Below are 15,190 nucleotides of genomic sequence, written 5' to 3' on the forward strand. Positions count from 1 at the left end.
ATCTTTATTGTTGTACTTTTAAACTTTTAGTACATTAATTCACTAATACTCTTTGTTTATTTTTCTTCAAAGTTTATTTAAATTATTTTTGAATATGTTATTATTTAAGTTTATTATTAAAAGTTTGTAAGTGAAATATTATTTAAATTTGATATATAATCTTAAATATCATTTTCTATTATAATTTTTTGTGTAATTTAATTTATTATTTATTTATTTTTTAATAAAATCATAAGTTTGAGTAATGGTTGAATAAAATACCTCAGTTTTTCATTAAAAAAGAATAAAAAAACAAACGCTTCCGAATTTGGTCTGGACTTCGTCCAATTGGAACCAATTTAAAGACGTAAAACCACTCTAGAACTGATTATGAATAATAGTATGTTATTTTTTAATCGATTTTTTATTGGTCAGTGTAAATTTTGAACAGACCTGACCCGCGATGAGGTTTGATGGATGATTTAAGATTTTATCCCTTTCACCTTCTGCAATCTTCAAGCTTTTCATCCCCATTTATATTCGGCTCTACCTAAAAAATGACTAAATTTTAATTACAATTCTCCTTACATATTCTATTTTATTTTATATATATACAAAGATTATTCTAAGTTTTTTTATTATAAATATAACTATGTGAAAAAAAAAAAAAAAAATTCAATCCGACCCAAATCGTGGGCCCCATCTTATATTCTGCCTAGTAAGCAAATTTTATTTTATTTTTTTTATTTTTGGATTTTTTGGTTTCCTGGTACAAGCGGAAGCAAATTTGCGTTTTGTATTTTCGATCCCTGTGAGTCTGAGGAACCCCCCATCCCCCAACCCCGCCGTGCTGTCGCCCGGATCTCACATTTATCACGCACATCACACACTAATTGATCCACAACACAGCACATATACATACAGACATGGCGGAGGGGAATCGGTTTTTCGCGGCGGTTGATGAGGAGAAGATGGAGGAGCAATTGGTGGAGGAGAAGCCGGGATCCAGCTTGACCCTTGAACGAGCCGCTGCGGCGAAGAAATTAATCGAGAATCATTACAAAACCCACATGAAGGGCATACAGGAACGCAGACAAAGGTTTTGTAGATCGTACATATAAGTGCTGAACATGATCATCGTGCATGCATGTATATAGACATTTTTGTTCAATTTTGGTCAAATTAAGTAATTGCTATATGCCAAGAACAATTCAAGGTTTCTTATCCTAGGAACTGTTCGGTTTCAAATGCGTGGATGGCGTGTGTGTCTCTGTGAAGGTTTAATAGAATTACACTGCCATGCATCCAGGTTGTTGATTAATTAGGGTTTATATTCTTCTATGAAGAATTAATTAGCAGTATGAGCTTATATATAAATGTGGATATATACCTCACTGTTGGGATGGATCGGGTGTTGTGGGTTGTAAGTTTGATAAAACAGGTTTAGTTTGAGTTCATTTTTGTTTTAATTTTTCACTAATTTAATCTTGTCAACTTTTTACTGGACCTTTTCTTGTGTCCTTTTTGTTGAAGGGAATTATGATTTGCGAAGTAAGTTGAGCGATTGCATGAAGTATTGGAATTGTTTTAGAAATATTACCTCATTTTGGTGTACTTTTCGCAAGTTTCTTCTTGTCTTCTATGTTGGTCAATTTTTATTTTTTTATTTTTTGAGAAGATATGTTGGTCAATTTGATGTTTGTTTTGTTGATGAGGACTAGAAATATTTTATTTCTGAAAAGTTTCAAGGTTTACAGAATTAATCGATAGTGATCTGTTTTAAACATTTTATGTCTGAATTACTCTTCCGCTGATTCATTTATATCAGCCATTAATCTTCCCCGAAAAAACCCTAAAATCATCCCCAACCTGTAAGAAAATAGAAATTCCATTTCTGAATGCTGTCAAGTCTTTAATTATTGGAAATAGCAACGGGAAAGTCAACTATTTAGATTTTTCTTGCAGTATCTAATTAAAATAAAATACTGCTCTCTAAATGCTTCATCTGATTAGCAGATTAGGTATATACTTCTGTTGTAGATTGCATGAAGCATTATAAAATATACATATATATGTTTGTGTGTATGTGCTACTTGGTTTTTTCCGCGCCTAGGAAGGATTTATGAACATAAGCTGCAAAAACTGAAGTATATATAATACCGCCTTGTGGTGGTCAATGTGAACTAGTTAAGATGTCTATAGCGTTACGTGATTTCATGCAGCTTCTATTTTCAAACTGTTGAAACAAGACTTTAACTTGAATGTGCTTCTCACTTTTATTAGTTAAGATATGATTTTCTTTACGAAAGCAAGTAGAATATTAGATGTTGTTATTTGACGTCATCAAAACACATGCATAATTACTTGTGCAAATGCAGGCGCCAATTGCTGGAAAAGATGTTGGCTAATTCAGGTGTACCAGAGGAAGAGAGGATGGATTTTTTGAAGGATTTGGAGCGTAAAGAGACAGAATACATGCGATTGAGGCGGAACAGAATTTCTGTTGATGATTTTGAGCTTTTAGCTATAATAGGAAGAGGAGCCTTTGGGGAGGTTTCAAAAGTTTTATATTACTTTATTATGAAGTTGATATTTCCATGTTTCTTAAATACCAGTCTGTGAATATCGTTCATGATTTGTTTTTTTCAATTGTGAAAAAGAGTCTTTACTTTGAATCTTTAACGGTATTTCTTTTGATATGTCTTCTAAATTGGACCTAATTAAATGTTTTAGGAAAGAAATACAAATATAAGGTGATCGAAATGGCCAACATTTATTCTTAATTGTTTAGTGGTTTGCATAAAATAAAAGCCTGAGTAGTAGAATGAAAACATCTAGCTTCATTGGTCCAAGCATGTGCTGTTGCAAGAAGTTTTACTTTTATACAGATGGTTTTCCCTGTTTCAGTTTTCTATATCTGATTTTCTTCCACATGAATCCTGGATTTTTTTACTCAACGCTTTCTTGAAATGGTATCATGGAAGTTTCCTTTCTCTAGTATTTCATTTATTTTTATCTCTATTGCAGCTGGCATTATGCATCTCATAAATTACCACTTACGAGTTTGATGAGTTCCCTTATAGTATTTTGAGCTATCATTTAATTCAGTAATTTATCATTCTTATCTTCTTAATCTTGTTATGAATAACTGAATTATACGTATATTTCTTTACTTTTCCAGCTAGTACTAAGTTTCTTAAAGACTGTTGTCATTCTAGATTATCAACAAATCTTGATACTAGTTTTAATGGTCGATGATGGATGTCTGGCTTTAATACTGCATAAGATGTGATTAGATTATATAAAGTTATTAACAGGCTGTTTGGTTCTTAATGGAACTCTATGACAGGTCAGGCTGTGCAGGGAGAAAGTAAGTGGCAATATATATGCAATGAAGAAGTTGAAAAAATTGGAAATGCTTAAAAGGGGACAGGTGGGATGAAATAATATCTAGATAGTTCGTGTTATTATGAAATTCACTTATCAATCCCATTCGTACCATGTGTTAGAATTCAAGTAGTCACCCTTGTTGAAGTTTGGCCTTGCATGCATGCTTTCTTGTCTATATACATAACATTAAATAACATGGTAATGAAATTAACATTTACTTCCACTTTAATGTAGAATCCTTTTTAAGGATGATAATGCATCTTTTTTTATCCATTTCACTTGCCTACATCATATGGTACTAGCCAGGCGCCACTGTAGGTCCCATCAAATTCATTTCATATGGCAAATTAACTGTTGCAGCTTGTTCATTTTTCAACACTAAAATTTTCACACAATATTATCTCCGTCTTTTGAAAACTGGTATTATCTTGCATATCTATTACATCATGTCTATAATATTTCCTGGATATGGCAAAATTTTTGTAAACATAAATCCATAAATTTGGTTGGAAAGATGTTCACAGCTTCTGTTGGTAACTTCTAAAACCTTTACAGAAAGTATTATGAACAAAAGGTTAATTACATTCTCATGTGTGTCCACACCTCTTTTAATGCTAGTTGTAAAAGATATGAAAAACACATCATGCACTTATTATTTTTCTTATATGTTTTGTTAGCTTAGTGACTAAAGCTTGATACCCGTAATGGAATGAAAAGATCAGAAGAATGCTGCTCTGGATTTTGTTCATCTGTTAAAGCACAAGATAAAATTTTAATAATTTATGACATGGCATCCAATTTACATCAGGTGAAAGATGTCACGATCTGGATTTATTTCCATTACTTCTTGTTTCTTTAGTTAGTTGTTAAGATGTTTTTTTACCCAACTTTACATCCAAACGCTAATTACTTCACTTCCGTGACAAATTGTTCATCACCACTTGCTTGGAGAAATGTTTCTTACTTAAGTATTTGTCTCTTTTATGCTGTAGGTTGAACATGTCCAAGCTGAAAGGAATCTGCTAGCTGAAGCTGCCAGTGACTACATTGTGAAACTTTACTGTTCGTTTCAAGATACAGAATACTTGTATTTAGTAATGGAATATTTACCAGGGGGTGACCTAATGACTTTGTTGATGCGAGAGGAGACCTTAACTGAAACTGTGGCAAGATTTTATATTGCACAAACTGTTCTGGCCATAGAATCCATCCACAAACACAATTACATCCACAGGTTAGTTATGAAATATTATGCTTGTGTTGAAAGGTCAACAAACTCATTTGACATAAAATGGGAACCTGGAAAGTTAGATAACTGCTCAATGCCACATCATTTTCCACAGGGATATTAAACCTGATAACCTTCTTTTGGATAAAGACGGTCACATGAGGCTCTCTGATTTTGGTCTGTGCAAGCCTCTTGATTGCACAACTTTATCTCCTATAAATGGAAATGATCCAACTGATGGAGAGAACTCCAGCGGATTAGCTGATGGAAATGGATGCTTCCCAGATAAAGAAGATGGAAGCCATTGGAAGAACCCCCTTGAACAACTGCAGCATTGGCAAATCAATAGGAGGACACAGGTAACCTTCCGTTTAGATGCAGGGACTTATCCTGAAACAATGTCTATGTATATTTGTCTTTGTATACGAAAAAGATAATATCTCTCTCTGCAAGCCCATCTTAGGAACTACTTTTCTCATCACAGGCCTTTTCAACTGTTGGGACACCTGATTACATTGCTCCAGAAGTATTATTGAAGAAAGGCTATGGGGTTGAGTGTGATTGGTAGTTTCTTTGCACTGAGTATTAGTTTATTCCTCCAGGAATAAATGATACTTCCATTACCAGTACACATGCACGCATGCACATATATATCAGTTGTCATTTTGTTTTACTCCCGTTCCTCATCTTCCGAAGCAGTCTAGCTGTTATTGTTTTACAGTTGTAATTGTAAAATTATATAAATAAATAAACTGTTATTGACTATAATACATTAGTTGAAAGTTGTGCCCTGCATGCAGGTGGTCACTTGGTGCCATTATGTATGAAATGCTTGTTGGCTATCCCCCATTCTACTCTGATGATCCCATATCAACATGCAAAAAGGTGCGCATCTATCAATCTATTTTGATACTTGAACATGTTTGTGAATAACCTTAACCTGTCACTCCTAGGTTAGACGGCAATAAGACTTGCTGTTAGTGGATTTCCCTAAACTCTATGCATCCCCTATGTCTTGATTGGAAAGGAATTATAGCTTGTATTGAGTTTCTCAAAATCGGTGTGTTTTGCAGCAAATTTCTAGGGTTCAAAAATAGATTCTGGAAAAGGAATGCCATTAGTTTTCCTTGAGGAATGATCATCCAGACTGATTCTAAATTTAAGTGATTGATAAAAATTTCTCAGAAATTAATGGTTTAAGATCACTTAGACTGATGGTGGTTTTGGAACATAGTTTATTTGATGATTCAATAACTACCAATTGCAAGTTAAATGAAATACGTAGCAGCTTTGTTTTTTCCAGTCACAATGTCTATTATATCATTTTTGGTAGAATCTCTTTGTGTTGGGATTGGCGGCATTCTTGGCTTCTATGTGTTTCTAGTTGATACCTTTGTAATTTCAATTCAAACAAAAATTGAGATTTGTATCTTGCTGAATGATGCAGAGTCTGAATGACACTCTTTATAGTCCTAGTGCCTTTCACCAATAACCAAAAAATTCTTCTATGGGATATATTGTGAATTTTTTTCCGTCCAGAAAAATTTAATATGCATATGAGATTCATCATTAAGTGTGTCATCTGAGTTAGATAATTACGCATATGTGGAATCACTAAGTTTAGAACTCTTACTTTCAATATAACTTCCAAATGAATTGGGCTATGGGCATTGGAGGCTACATGAGATAACCTCAAATGCCTTTAAGAAGATGTCTTTTGTAGGCAATTTAACTAGTTGTATGTGGAAGCCTTTGTAATCACATGAAGTTTGGAGTATGTAAGCACCAAATATTACCTTTCTTCCTGACTGACAAGATAGTGTTCAATCATAAAATGAAGCAGGGTGATGGGCTTGATATTTACTTTTCTTGTTTACTTAGTGAACTACTCACATATGCATTTCATTTTTGTCATATGGTTGATCTATTTTATTAATGTAATAGATTGTGCACTGGAGAAATCACCTAAGATTTCCAAGTGAATCAAGACTCACTCCACATGCGAAGGACCTAATCCGTAGGTTGCTCCGTGATGCTGGTACGAGGTTGGGCTCTCATGGGGCCGATGAAATAAAGGTATTGGTTCTAACCACAAATTTTATACATATTGCAACAATCTTATCCCTCATATTCCATTCTATTATCTTAGGCTCATCCATGGTTCAAAGACATAAAGTGGGACAAACTTTATGAGATAGAAGCAGCATACAGGCCAGAGGTGAATGGGGAACTTGATACTCAGAATTTTATGAAATATGATGAGGTAGATTCTCATGTACTTTTTACTGTCTTTTTGAACTCTTTTAGGTTCCTTTTAGACAAAGGTGAAGTGAACATAGTGGAAGAGGGTCTATTTAAATATATGTGGATGTGTTCAAATATAAAATAGACATAGGTCAATACAATGCTTCGAATCTATAATGTGTATCTTTAGCTAGTTAAGTATGATGTTGGCATATGCCTCTTATTTCATTGTTACTTGATGTGCCACAATACTTCATATAAATCATGCAAATGTTGATTGGGTTTCTGTGAAAATATTCTCCACTATTTGAATTGGCTGGTAAGACTCCATTCAGAAGATTGACGTAATCTACTATTACATTTTCTTTAATGAACCAAACTCCACATCCCTTTCTTCTATGATCCAAGTGTTTGTGTTCTCTGATTTTTTCTTCTTTCATTGCCAATAAGCCTACATTCCACAGAGTCCCTCTTTCAATAGGCTTCTTTTCTTCATGATATATATTTTTGGAAAATCTTGTTTAAAATAACTTCAACTTTGTTTCTGCAAGCCTTCCATCAATTTAGTTATTGTTGGACCTCCTTTATTATATGTTCCTTATGTTTGCCCTAGAGATGTGCTCTCCTTGTTTTTCATGTTAAATAGTACATTTAAACCGTGCACAACATTTACAATTTATCCTTTCCATTGTGTAATCCTATGATAAAGAAAATGTAAAATCACCTGAAGCAATTAGGTGATTTTTACATATAAGCTGTTATCAGAAGTTTTGACTGGAGATTCTTATAATCGCTAGATAACAATCTTTATTATTAGCTAGGAATGATATATTTGGAGCGAAAAAAGAATAACAAAGAAAGAAATACCGTAATGTGTACACTCCTGCAAATTCTTTCCACGTCCAAAACAAATTAAGAAAGTAACACTAACATAACCATAATGCAGAAATAGATTCCGTCAGATTATGTTGTCATGAATTCTTCGATGTGTACACTCCTGCAAATTCTTTCCACGTTTGAAACAAATTAAGAAAGTAACTTAACCATAATGAAGAAATATATTCTGTATGACTATGTTGTCATGAATTCTTTGCATACATACACACAAATTAAGAAATTAACATAAACATTTATTTGTTTTAATCATTTATTCTATTTTCCAGTTGTGGACTTGTCTTTTTGGTTTAGAACTGACATCGCTCGGGGGTCCTATATTTGGAATGAATTCACATGCTGAGTTTTGTTGCTATCTTTATGATTTTTAAGTAATTCATCAACTTGGCGGAGTATTATATATCATAACTAAAAATGTTTGTATAACTACGATATTTCAGATCTGACAGTATATCTTACTTCACAAATGTTGTATCATTATTCTAGTTCACAAAGTGTTGTATCATTATTTATACTTGTATGTCATATTAGAAAATGTTTGTCTCACTACTTCCCCAATTTCGGTTGCATATTCACTATATGGTTCTGTATATATCATGTATAGCAGTATAGGAATAATGCATGTTATATGATACCTTATCCTTTTTTTCACCTTTAATATTTTTATGGGCTTTGACAAAATTGATTAATTTCTCTTTTAATCACAACATTCACTACGCATGCTTTATCCATTATTATTGGTTGTTCCTTCACTATAACTTTGGCAGAAAAATTTAGATGTCTATGAATGTTTGAAAATTCTCCTCATCTACAGTTTCTTGCATGGTTCACTCATGCATTTTTATTTCTCCTAACCTGTCTTCTTCGGCCATACCATCATACCTAAGTTTATACTTAGATCGTTCATAAAATGACTTAACATGAGAATATATGTTATTTCTTTATTGATAAAGTTGTAATTCTATTTCCACGAGAAACTGAGAGTAGATGATAACGTCAAATATTTAGATAGTCGTGTCTAGCAATCAACTCAGCTGAAAAATTATCTATTGTGCTAGGAGCAGTAAACAATTGCTTTTGAAGAGATGTCTTTTGTTTTTTTTTCACCATGTCACTCATCTCTGAAAGCCTCATTTTCTCCCCTCTCTCTCTCTCCTTTATTTCTTTTTGTACTTTTTGTTGATATGTGAACCTTAATAATGTTTTATTTTGTGCCTTCATGTAAAGCTTTTTGATATATCTTGCACTCCTATTATAGGTGGATCCGCCGCCGACAAAATCAAGTTCTGGGGCCTGGAGAAAGGTTTGTTGTTTCATTTTGATCAATTGAGAAAAAAGATTTCTAGTTTCTTTATGTTCATAATAAGTATGTCTCCGTTTGATTTAGATGTCCTGCATTTAATGAAACTCAATATGAATGTTGTTGATATTTACATGAAAATCTACGTTGGAAAGATATGAAGATAAGAGTACTATAGTTTGACTTTGGATGGTAAGCACTAAGTGCTGATCCATAGAAAGAAATCTTATTTCAATCTAAATTAGTTGGCGGATGAGGAAGAATGCAGACAAATAATAGATATTGTTTGGAAAAAGACTTAGGTCTCCCAATTTTAAGGGTTTAAGTTGAGTAAGAAATAATTTGTTGTAACCTTTTATTTTTGGCTCCAAGTATGTATGTTAAAAGTTATAAAAAGTAAAATTCAGAAAATTAAAGGTCTTAGGTCTACTTCATCTAAATATCTCTTGGACGGAGTTCTTCTTGTTAGTAGGGCATGAACAATCCCTCTTGCTCAGTAGTCCTAACATAGTTAACTTTGATCAAACCCACTTCATTGTTAGCCAAGTTTCACAAGTCACAACCCAAAACATTTCAATAACAATGGCATACAGTGCACAAGTTGTACCATAAATGAAAGGGGTCCAACTGATGGTAACATAAGAAGTGCAAAATGTGTTCAAATGATGAAGGTATAGAAGGTTAGATATAGAACTGTGAATAGATCAAGTGTTATGTGGACAACATATGTACATGTTTCAACCATAGGAGAAAACTAAGGGCGAGACATGGTGACATTGAAATAGCATTTGAACAACATTATCTTCTAACCTTTTTGTTGAAATACAGGGACCTATATAGCACTGATTTAAATCACATAAGTTCCTTCATATGCTAATTCTTTTAATTATCATATTTCCAAATAATATATTAGTTTTGTTAGAGTTTGGAATCAACTTCTTAAGAGATTAATTCCAAAGTTTCTTTTAAAAATACTAGCAGTCCACACACATGCATCATATGCGTGATCAAACAAAAAAAATTAGGGTAAGAATACTGACATATATTAATCAATGTGTTTAATTACGTACTTTGGTCAATTTTAATACTTAGCATCAAGTGAAATGAAATAAAATAAAATAAAATATATGTACATGTATCATCCAAATAACTATGTGATTCGAGATAAACAAATTTAAATATTTACAAAAACATAAATATAACATTGTTAATAAAATTATACAACCTTTTTTTTTGCGTGCAGTGAAAGTAAAATTAAATATGTTTAAGTATATTACAAATTTTTGTACTACTCTAACTTACAGAATATTAGAATTACCTATGAGTTGACTTGCTCGATACTTGTATTGAAGGGCATTCACATGCCACATTTGGTTATGATGATCTTAATACTATAATTGTGTTTAGAAAAAATCAATTTTTTTGTAAACATAAATACATTTCCAAAAGATTAATTTTTTTTTAAGTTGATTCTATACCACTTAAATATGAGGATCATTATATCCTGTTATGCGCTTTCTAATAATAAGTCCAAACATATTTATTAGAGAAAGTGGTTTAATTATGAAGAGGTGTAGCAAAATTTGAACAATTAAAGGACTATGAAATAAAATATACCTATCACCTGCTATTAGATCATATCCTCAATTTTATATTTAATGATTATTTTAAAGATCAAATATTAAGGAAAGTACTTTAGTTGGGCCAAAAGTGTTGCAATCATCAAGATCCACTATAGGAACTCATTTGATTTAGAGTTGGATATATTATGTACAATCCAGAGAGAGGGCGAGTTACCAAGGACCAGCTATGCATGGTAAGCAAGGGTTTTGCTTTTGGGAGGGGTGTTGGCTAGTTGGCTTGTTGGTCCTTTAGTCCTGCATCACCTGTCAGCTTATAGACCCTTAATTGATGGACTTGAGATTTGAAAGAAGATGATCTGAAAACTAAACCAAGTTATAGTTGGTGTAGCGAGTTTGACAAGATATATAATGAACTGGTCCAACAGAAAGAAAGAAGATTGATAATGTAATGTGTGTCTAATGGGAAGTGACTGTAGTGTCCTAAATCCAGTGAGAATCCAGTGAGAAACCAGTAGGAAACCAACTTAGATGACAAAACACCCAATGGACAGTCAGCACAGATAGATTCTTTTCAGCAGCAACACTGGCCGACTAGGATGTTGAGTCCTCCAATAGCAAACATTACCCTACTCATGGATCATGGATAGCGCCTGCTCATTATTTTATTCTTTAGTTAGACGTTTCCATCATGTATTGTTATCAATTATGGTTTTTTCATACACCTTCTCATTTACTTGTTCCATTTATGCTATTTTGTGGCAATATAGTGGCAGTCAGTTAAAAGAATAGTTTTCCCACTGCCGTTCGAAACTTTCCTACTCCACAACAGTATATTCGTTTCCTTAGTAATATACTAATTGGCCTATGTCCCTATATTTTTTCAGATGCGTAATCCAACAGATTTGAGTTTCGTTGGCTACACATACAGAAACTTTGAGCCCGTAAAAGGATTAACTAAGCCATCAGGTAAGTTGCTTTTATTTTGTCCAATCATCTAGTTGCGTATGTTATGTCAAGTAGCATCCACTCTTGCATTAGTACTTTCTTAACATTTTAATATTTCTTTCAAAATTATCAGCCATGCCAGCTGAGGTATGGGAAGACTTTTAACACTTGTCAAGCATAACAATTAGAACTAAGTATCTGATAGTTGTTGAACCAACATGCCACATGCCACATGCCATGCTCTTTAGTGATCATTTTGTTCTTGTATACTTCTAATCATTATTGGTTGAGAAGTAATAACAAGATTCCTCTCTCTCTGTATCTGTCTCTCTGACACACAGATACATACGTCATCTGTTCATGCTATTTGCATGTTCAGACCTATCAGGCTGCATTTATGTGCACAGCATAGAATTATGTTTTTTTACCATTCAACACTAGTTATGTCAAATGTGAATGCTAATAAAAGCATTAGCTGGCTTTTGTTTTCTAATGCAAGTTTAACTGTATCATATGTTTAATATTTAATTAGATTAAAAGGCTTGTTATCATTGGTTACATGTATTGAACTCTGTTCATCCAAATGATGTCAGGGAGACTGAGAATAAACTGCTTAAAGAAAACAACCCAATGAGTCCAAATGTAAAAAGCTTAAAGTTGGTCTATGGATTGGGACGTAGTGCAAAATATTGACTCTATTAAGAGAATGACTCTAAAAGATTCTCACTTATCTTTTTCATGGTACTTTCCTTTACAGTTCTAGTGGTAGCAAACTGGTGAACTTTTTTCCTTTATTTTTGGAAAAATACAAAAGATCCCTTCTAAAAATGGTAATCAGCCAAATGTCACATCAAGTGCTAAAGATCCATGCTTCTTTAGAAAATTTTAGATAGCAATCAGTTTGAATACTTTGATTTAGCTTTTGCTTTATGGTGAAGAATGTTAGGTGCATTGACTTTTTTGGGTGTTGACTGTTGAGCATATCAAACCTAATAGTTTTTGTAGCGGGTGCTCTTGTCTTCCAAGTTGAACTCTGTAAGATTTGCAAAGATGTGGAGCATCATATCCATGATTTAACGACAGCTAAGTTTTGTCACCATTTAAGTCATAGGTGTTTGCACCAGTGTTTGTACACCATCTTTGACTAAGTTGTACAACCATACACATAGGTACCTTGTGTAAATTACAATTGGAATTTCTTAAATTGACAGCTTTCTACTAATTATTTTTCACGGAATATGAGACAATATATTGTCACTGTTCGTGGAAACACTTTACATGTTAAGACTTGTTTATGTAGTCTCTAGAACTTTTGCATTTCCTTGTGGTGAGTTTTGTATTTTCAATATTCTATATTATCCCTTAGCTTCTTGAGCCTTGACATGCCTCGTTCCACGATTGTCCCACTGCCACCTTTGCATGTCTCTCAAATATAATGGATTTTTGGATTTTTTGGTGCTTGATAAACCCTTAAATTAATAGATTTCTGAAATAGTACTCTTGAGGTGCAATTTCAAATCAATGACTAGGCTTAGAGAGAAGCTGAAGTATCCTTTTGAACTGAAACAACAGAAATGACCTTTTGGGATAACTCCACATTATAACGATGATGAACATACAAATATATTAAACACATAGCAGTTTTCCTCAACATATTCAGAGGTGGAGTATAGGTGCACATGCCAAATGTGATTAATGCATTATCTTTGTGGCCATATTGCTTACTGGGGCTTATATTTTGGATGTTGTAGCTGTTGCAATGGCTTGCTGGCCAACCTCCAGCTAAAGTCTTCAAAGTACTACTTTTCTTGTCCATATCCGATTGTGAATATCCTATATCTTGCACATCTCTACTATCTCACTCTTCTCAAGTATGTCACTAGAAATCCAAATGTCCAGTTCAAAATTTATTGGTTTCCATTTGCCTCATTATTGACATAACAGATTTGTCCCATGTCTTCCACTTATATCTTACATGTACTGCTGACTATTCTACCAAAATATTAATAGATGAAATTACATTTGTTTGTTACCTTGCTTTCCTTGTATGTGTACTTCAGTCTCGCTCTGACGAAGTTTTCTTTGGAACTTCTACTCATGCAGACACCAAAGAGGGCACGTCCACTGATCAGGTGTCGATTGATTCTAGCCGAAGTTAGTTCTCCTCCATCAATTACATGCTTTTGTCGTCTATAATTAAATGTGGAGTTTGTAAATTGACCACATACTTTATAGGTGATTCTGCAGTCGATTATTCTACATAAGACATCAATGACAGAATGGTAGGTACTTCATCAGCAGATACTATTTCTAAGCGGGACCAAAATATCTTGCACAACATCTGTTGTAACAGAAGATTATTTTATATGAATTGTTGTCAATGTTGCCTCATTTTCAGTCAAGTTGCGCTTTGTGTTTTGTATCTATTCTAAACTAAGAACTTGTCAACCTAGGAAACCTGCTAATGTAATATAGTACAGAGGAACTTAAGAATGCTGTTTGTTTTAATTGTTATTAAATACTTTAGTTGCAGCTACTCTCCATGTAGAGATGAACTCAGCAGTCTGGTTTCTTGGCATTAAAACTACAGGTTATAAACCTCTTTTAGTTTGATTTATAGTAAAGATTGTATACTTTGAAGATTACCATTTTAGTTGATGTGTACAGCTCTTATCTATACTTTTATGAGGTATTGTTTGATTAGATGATTAACATGACATTTTTATGCTGGGAGTTTGCTGTCTTATTATATTTTTTATCTACTTTATTAATTATATTGATGCTGGTAAAATTAGGCTCCCATTTTTTATAAAATTATAAATATACTCTTTAAGATAATAGTTATAATTACAATTGCATTCTCTTTTTAAACGTAAAGTTTACACAAACAACTTTTGAAAAATTTTATACTAACATCAATTTTTTAAAAAATAAAAAGATGTTTGTATATTTTCACCAAACCATTACCCGATAAAAAATATCATATGTTTTGCGCACAATAAAAAACATATGTGACGCATTATTATATTTTGTAATTCAACTAGGCAATTGTAATTTTTTTTCCTAGAAAATTATTGATCAATATTTAAATTAGTACATACAATGGTAATCGTCTTAGTTCTAAAATTTGAATACTATAGCGTTTTCGAAAGTTTTGAAAAAGTGCTTTTCAACTGTTGATTCTAAAAAATATTTCTGAGGTATTTTGAATGATAACTTTTACTTCTAAAATTGTTAAAGAAAGTGCTTAATCAGAATGTCCTTATTTTTTTAACTGTTTTGGCTTTTTTTTTTTTATATATAAATAAGTCCAACTTTAATTTTTATTACTTTACCTTCAATGTAATATTCTATACCCTTAATCATAAACCGTTAGATCTTATTTTATACATTTATCAATGGTCCAGATCTTAATGAACAAATCATCTATATCTTTTCTAATTTAAATTAATAGTGTATATTTGATATACAAATTAATATCCATTTGAATTAAAACAATGACCAATTTTATTCAAGTTACAAAAATAAATTTATAAAATATTAGAAATAGATTTATACAAAGAATAATGCATAAAATATACATATACATATATACAGTATTTAGAATAAAAAAAGAATACAGAAAAA

General features: G+C 32.5%; 1 protein-coding gene across 1 annotated transcript; it reads left to right on the forward strand.

Annotated features, from left to right (window-relative positions):
* Positions 742–14,118, forward strand: LOC105173643 (serine/threonine-protein kinase tricorner). Its single transcript, XM_011095467.2, has 13 exons — positions 742–1,078; positions 2,358–2,532; positions 3,329–3,412; positions 4,362–4,603; positions 4,713–4,956; positions 5,082–5,161; positions 5,398–5,482; positions 6,542–6,673; positions 6,747–6,860; positions 8,994–9,038; positions 11,503–11,584; positions 13,667–13,717; positions 13,799–14,118. Exons 1-13 carry the CDS (start codon positions 906–908, stop codon positions 13,825–13,827), a joined length of 1,536 nt encoding a protein of 511 aa, XP_011093769.1. The 5' UTR covers positions 742–905; the 3' UTR covers positions 13,828–14,118.

Source organism: Sesamum indicum, linkage group LG11, assembly GCF_000512975.1.
Source record: "Sesamum indicum cultivar Zhongzhi No. 13 linkage group LG11, S_indicum_v1.0, whole genome shotgun sequence".
Lineage (NCBI taxonomy): Eukaryota > Viridiplantae > Streptophyta > Magnoliopsida > Lamiales > Pedaliaceae > Sesamum > Sesamum indicum.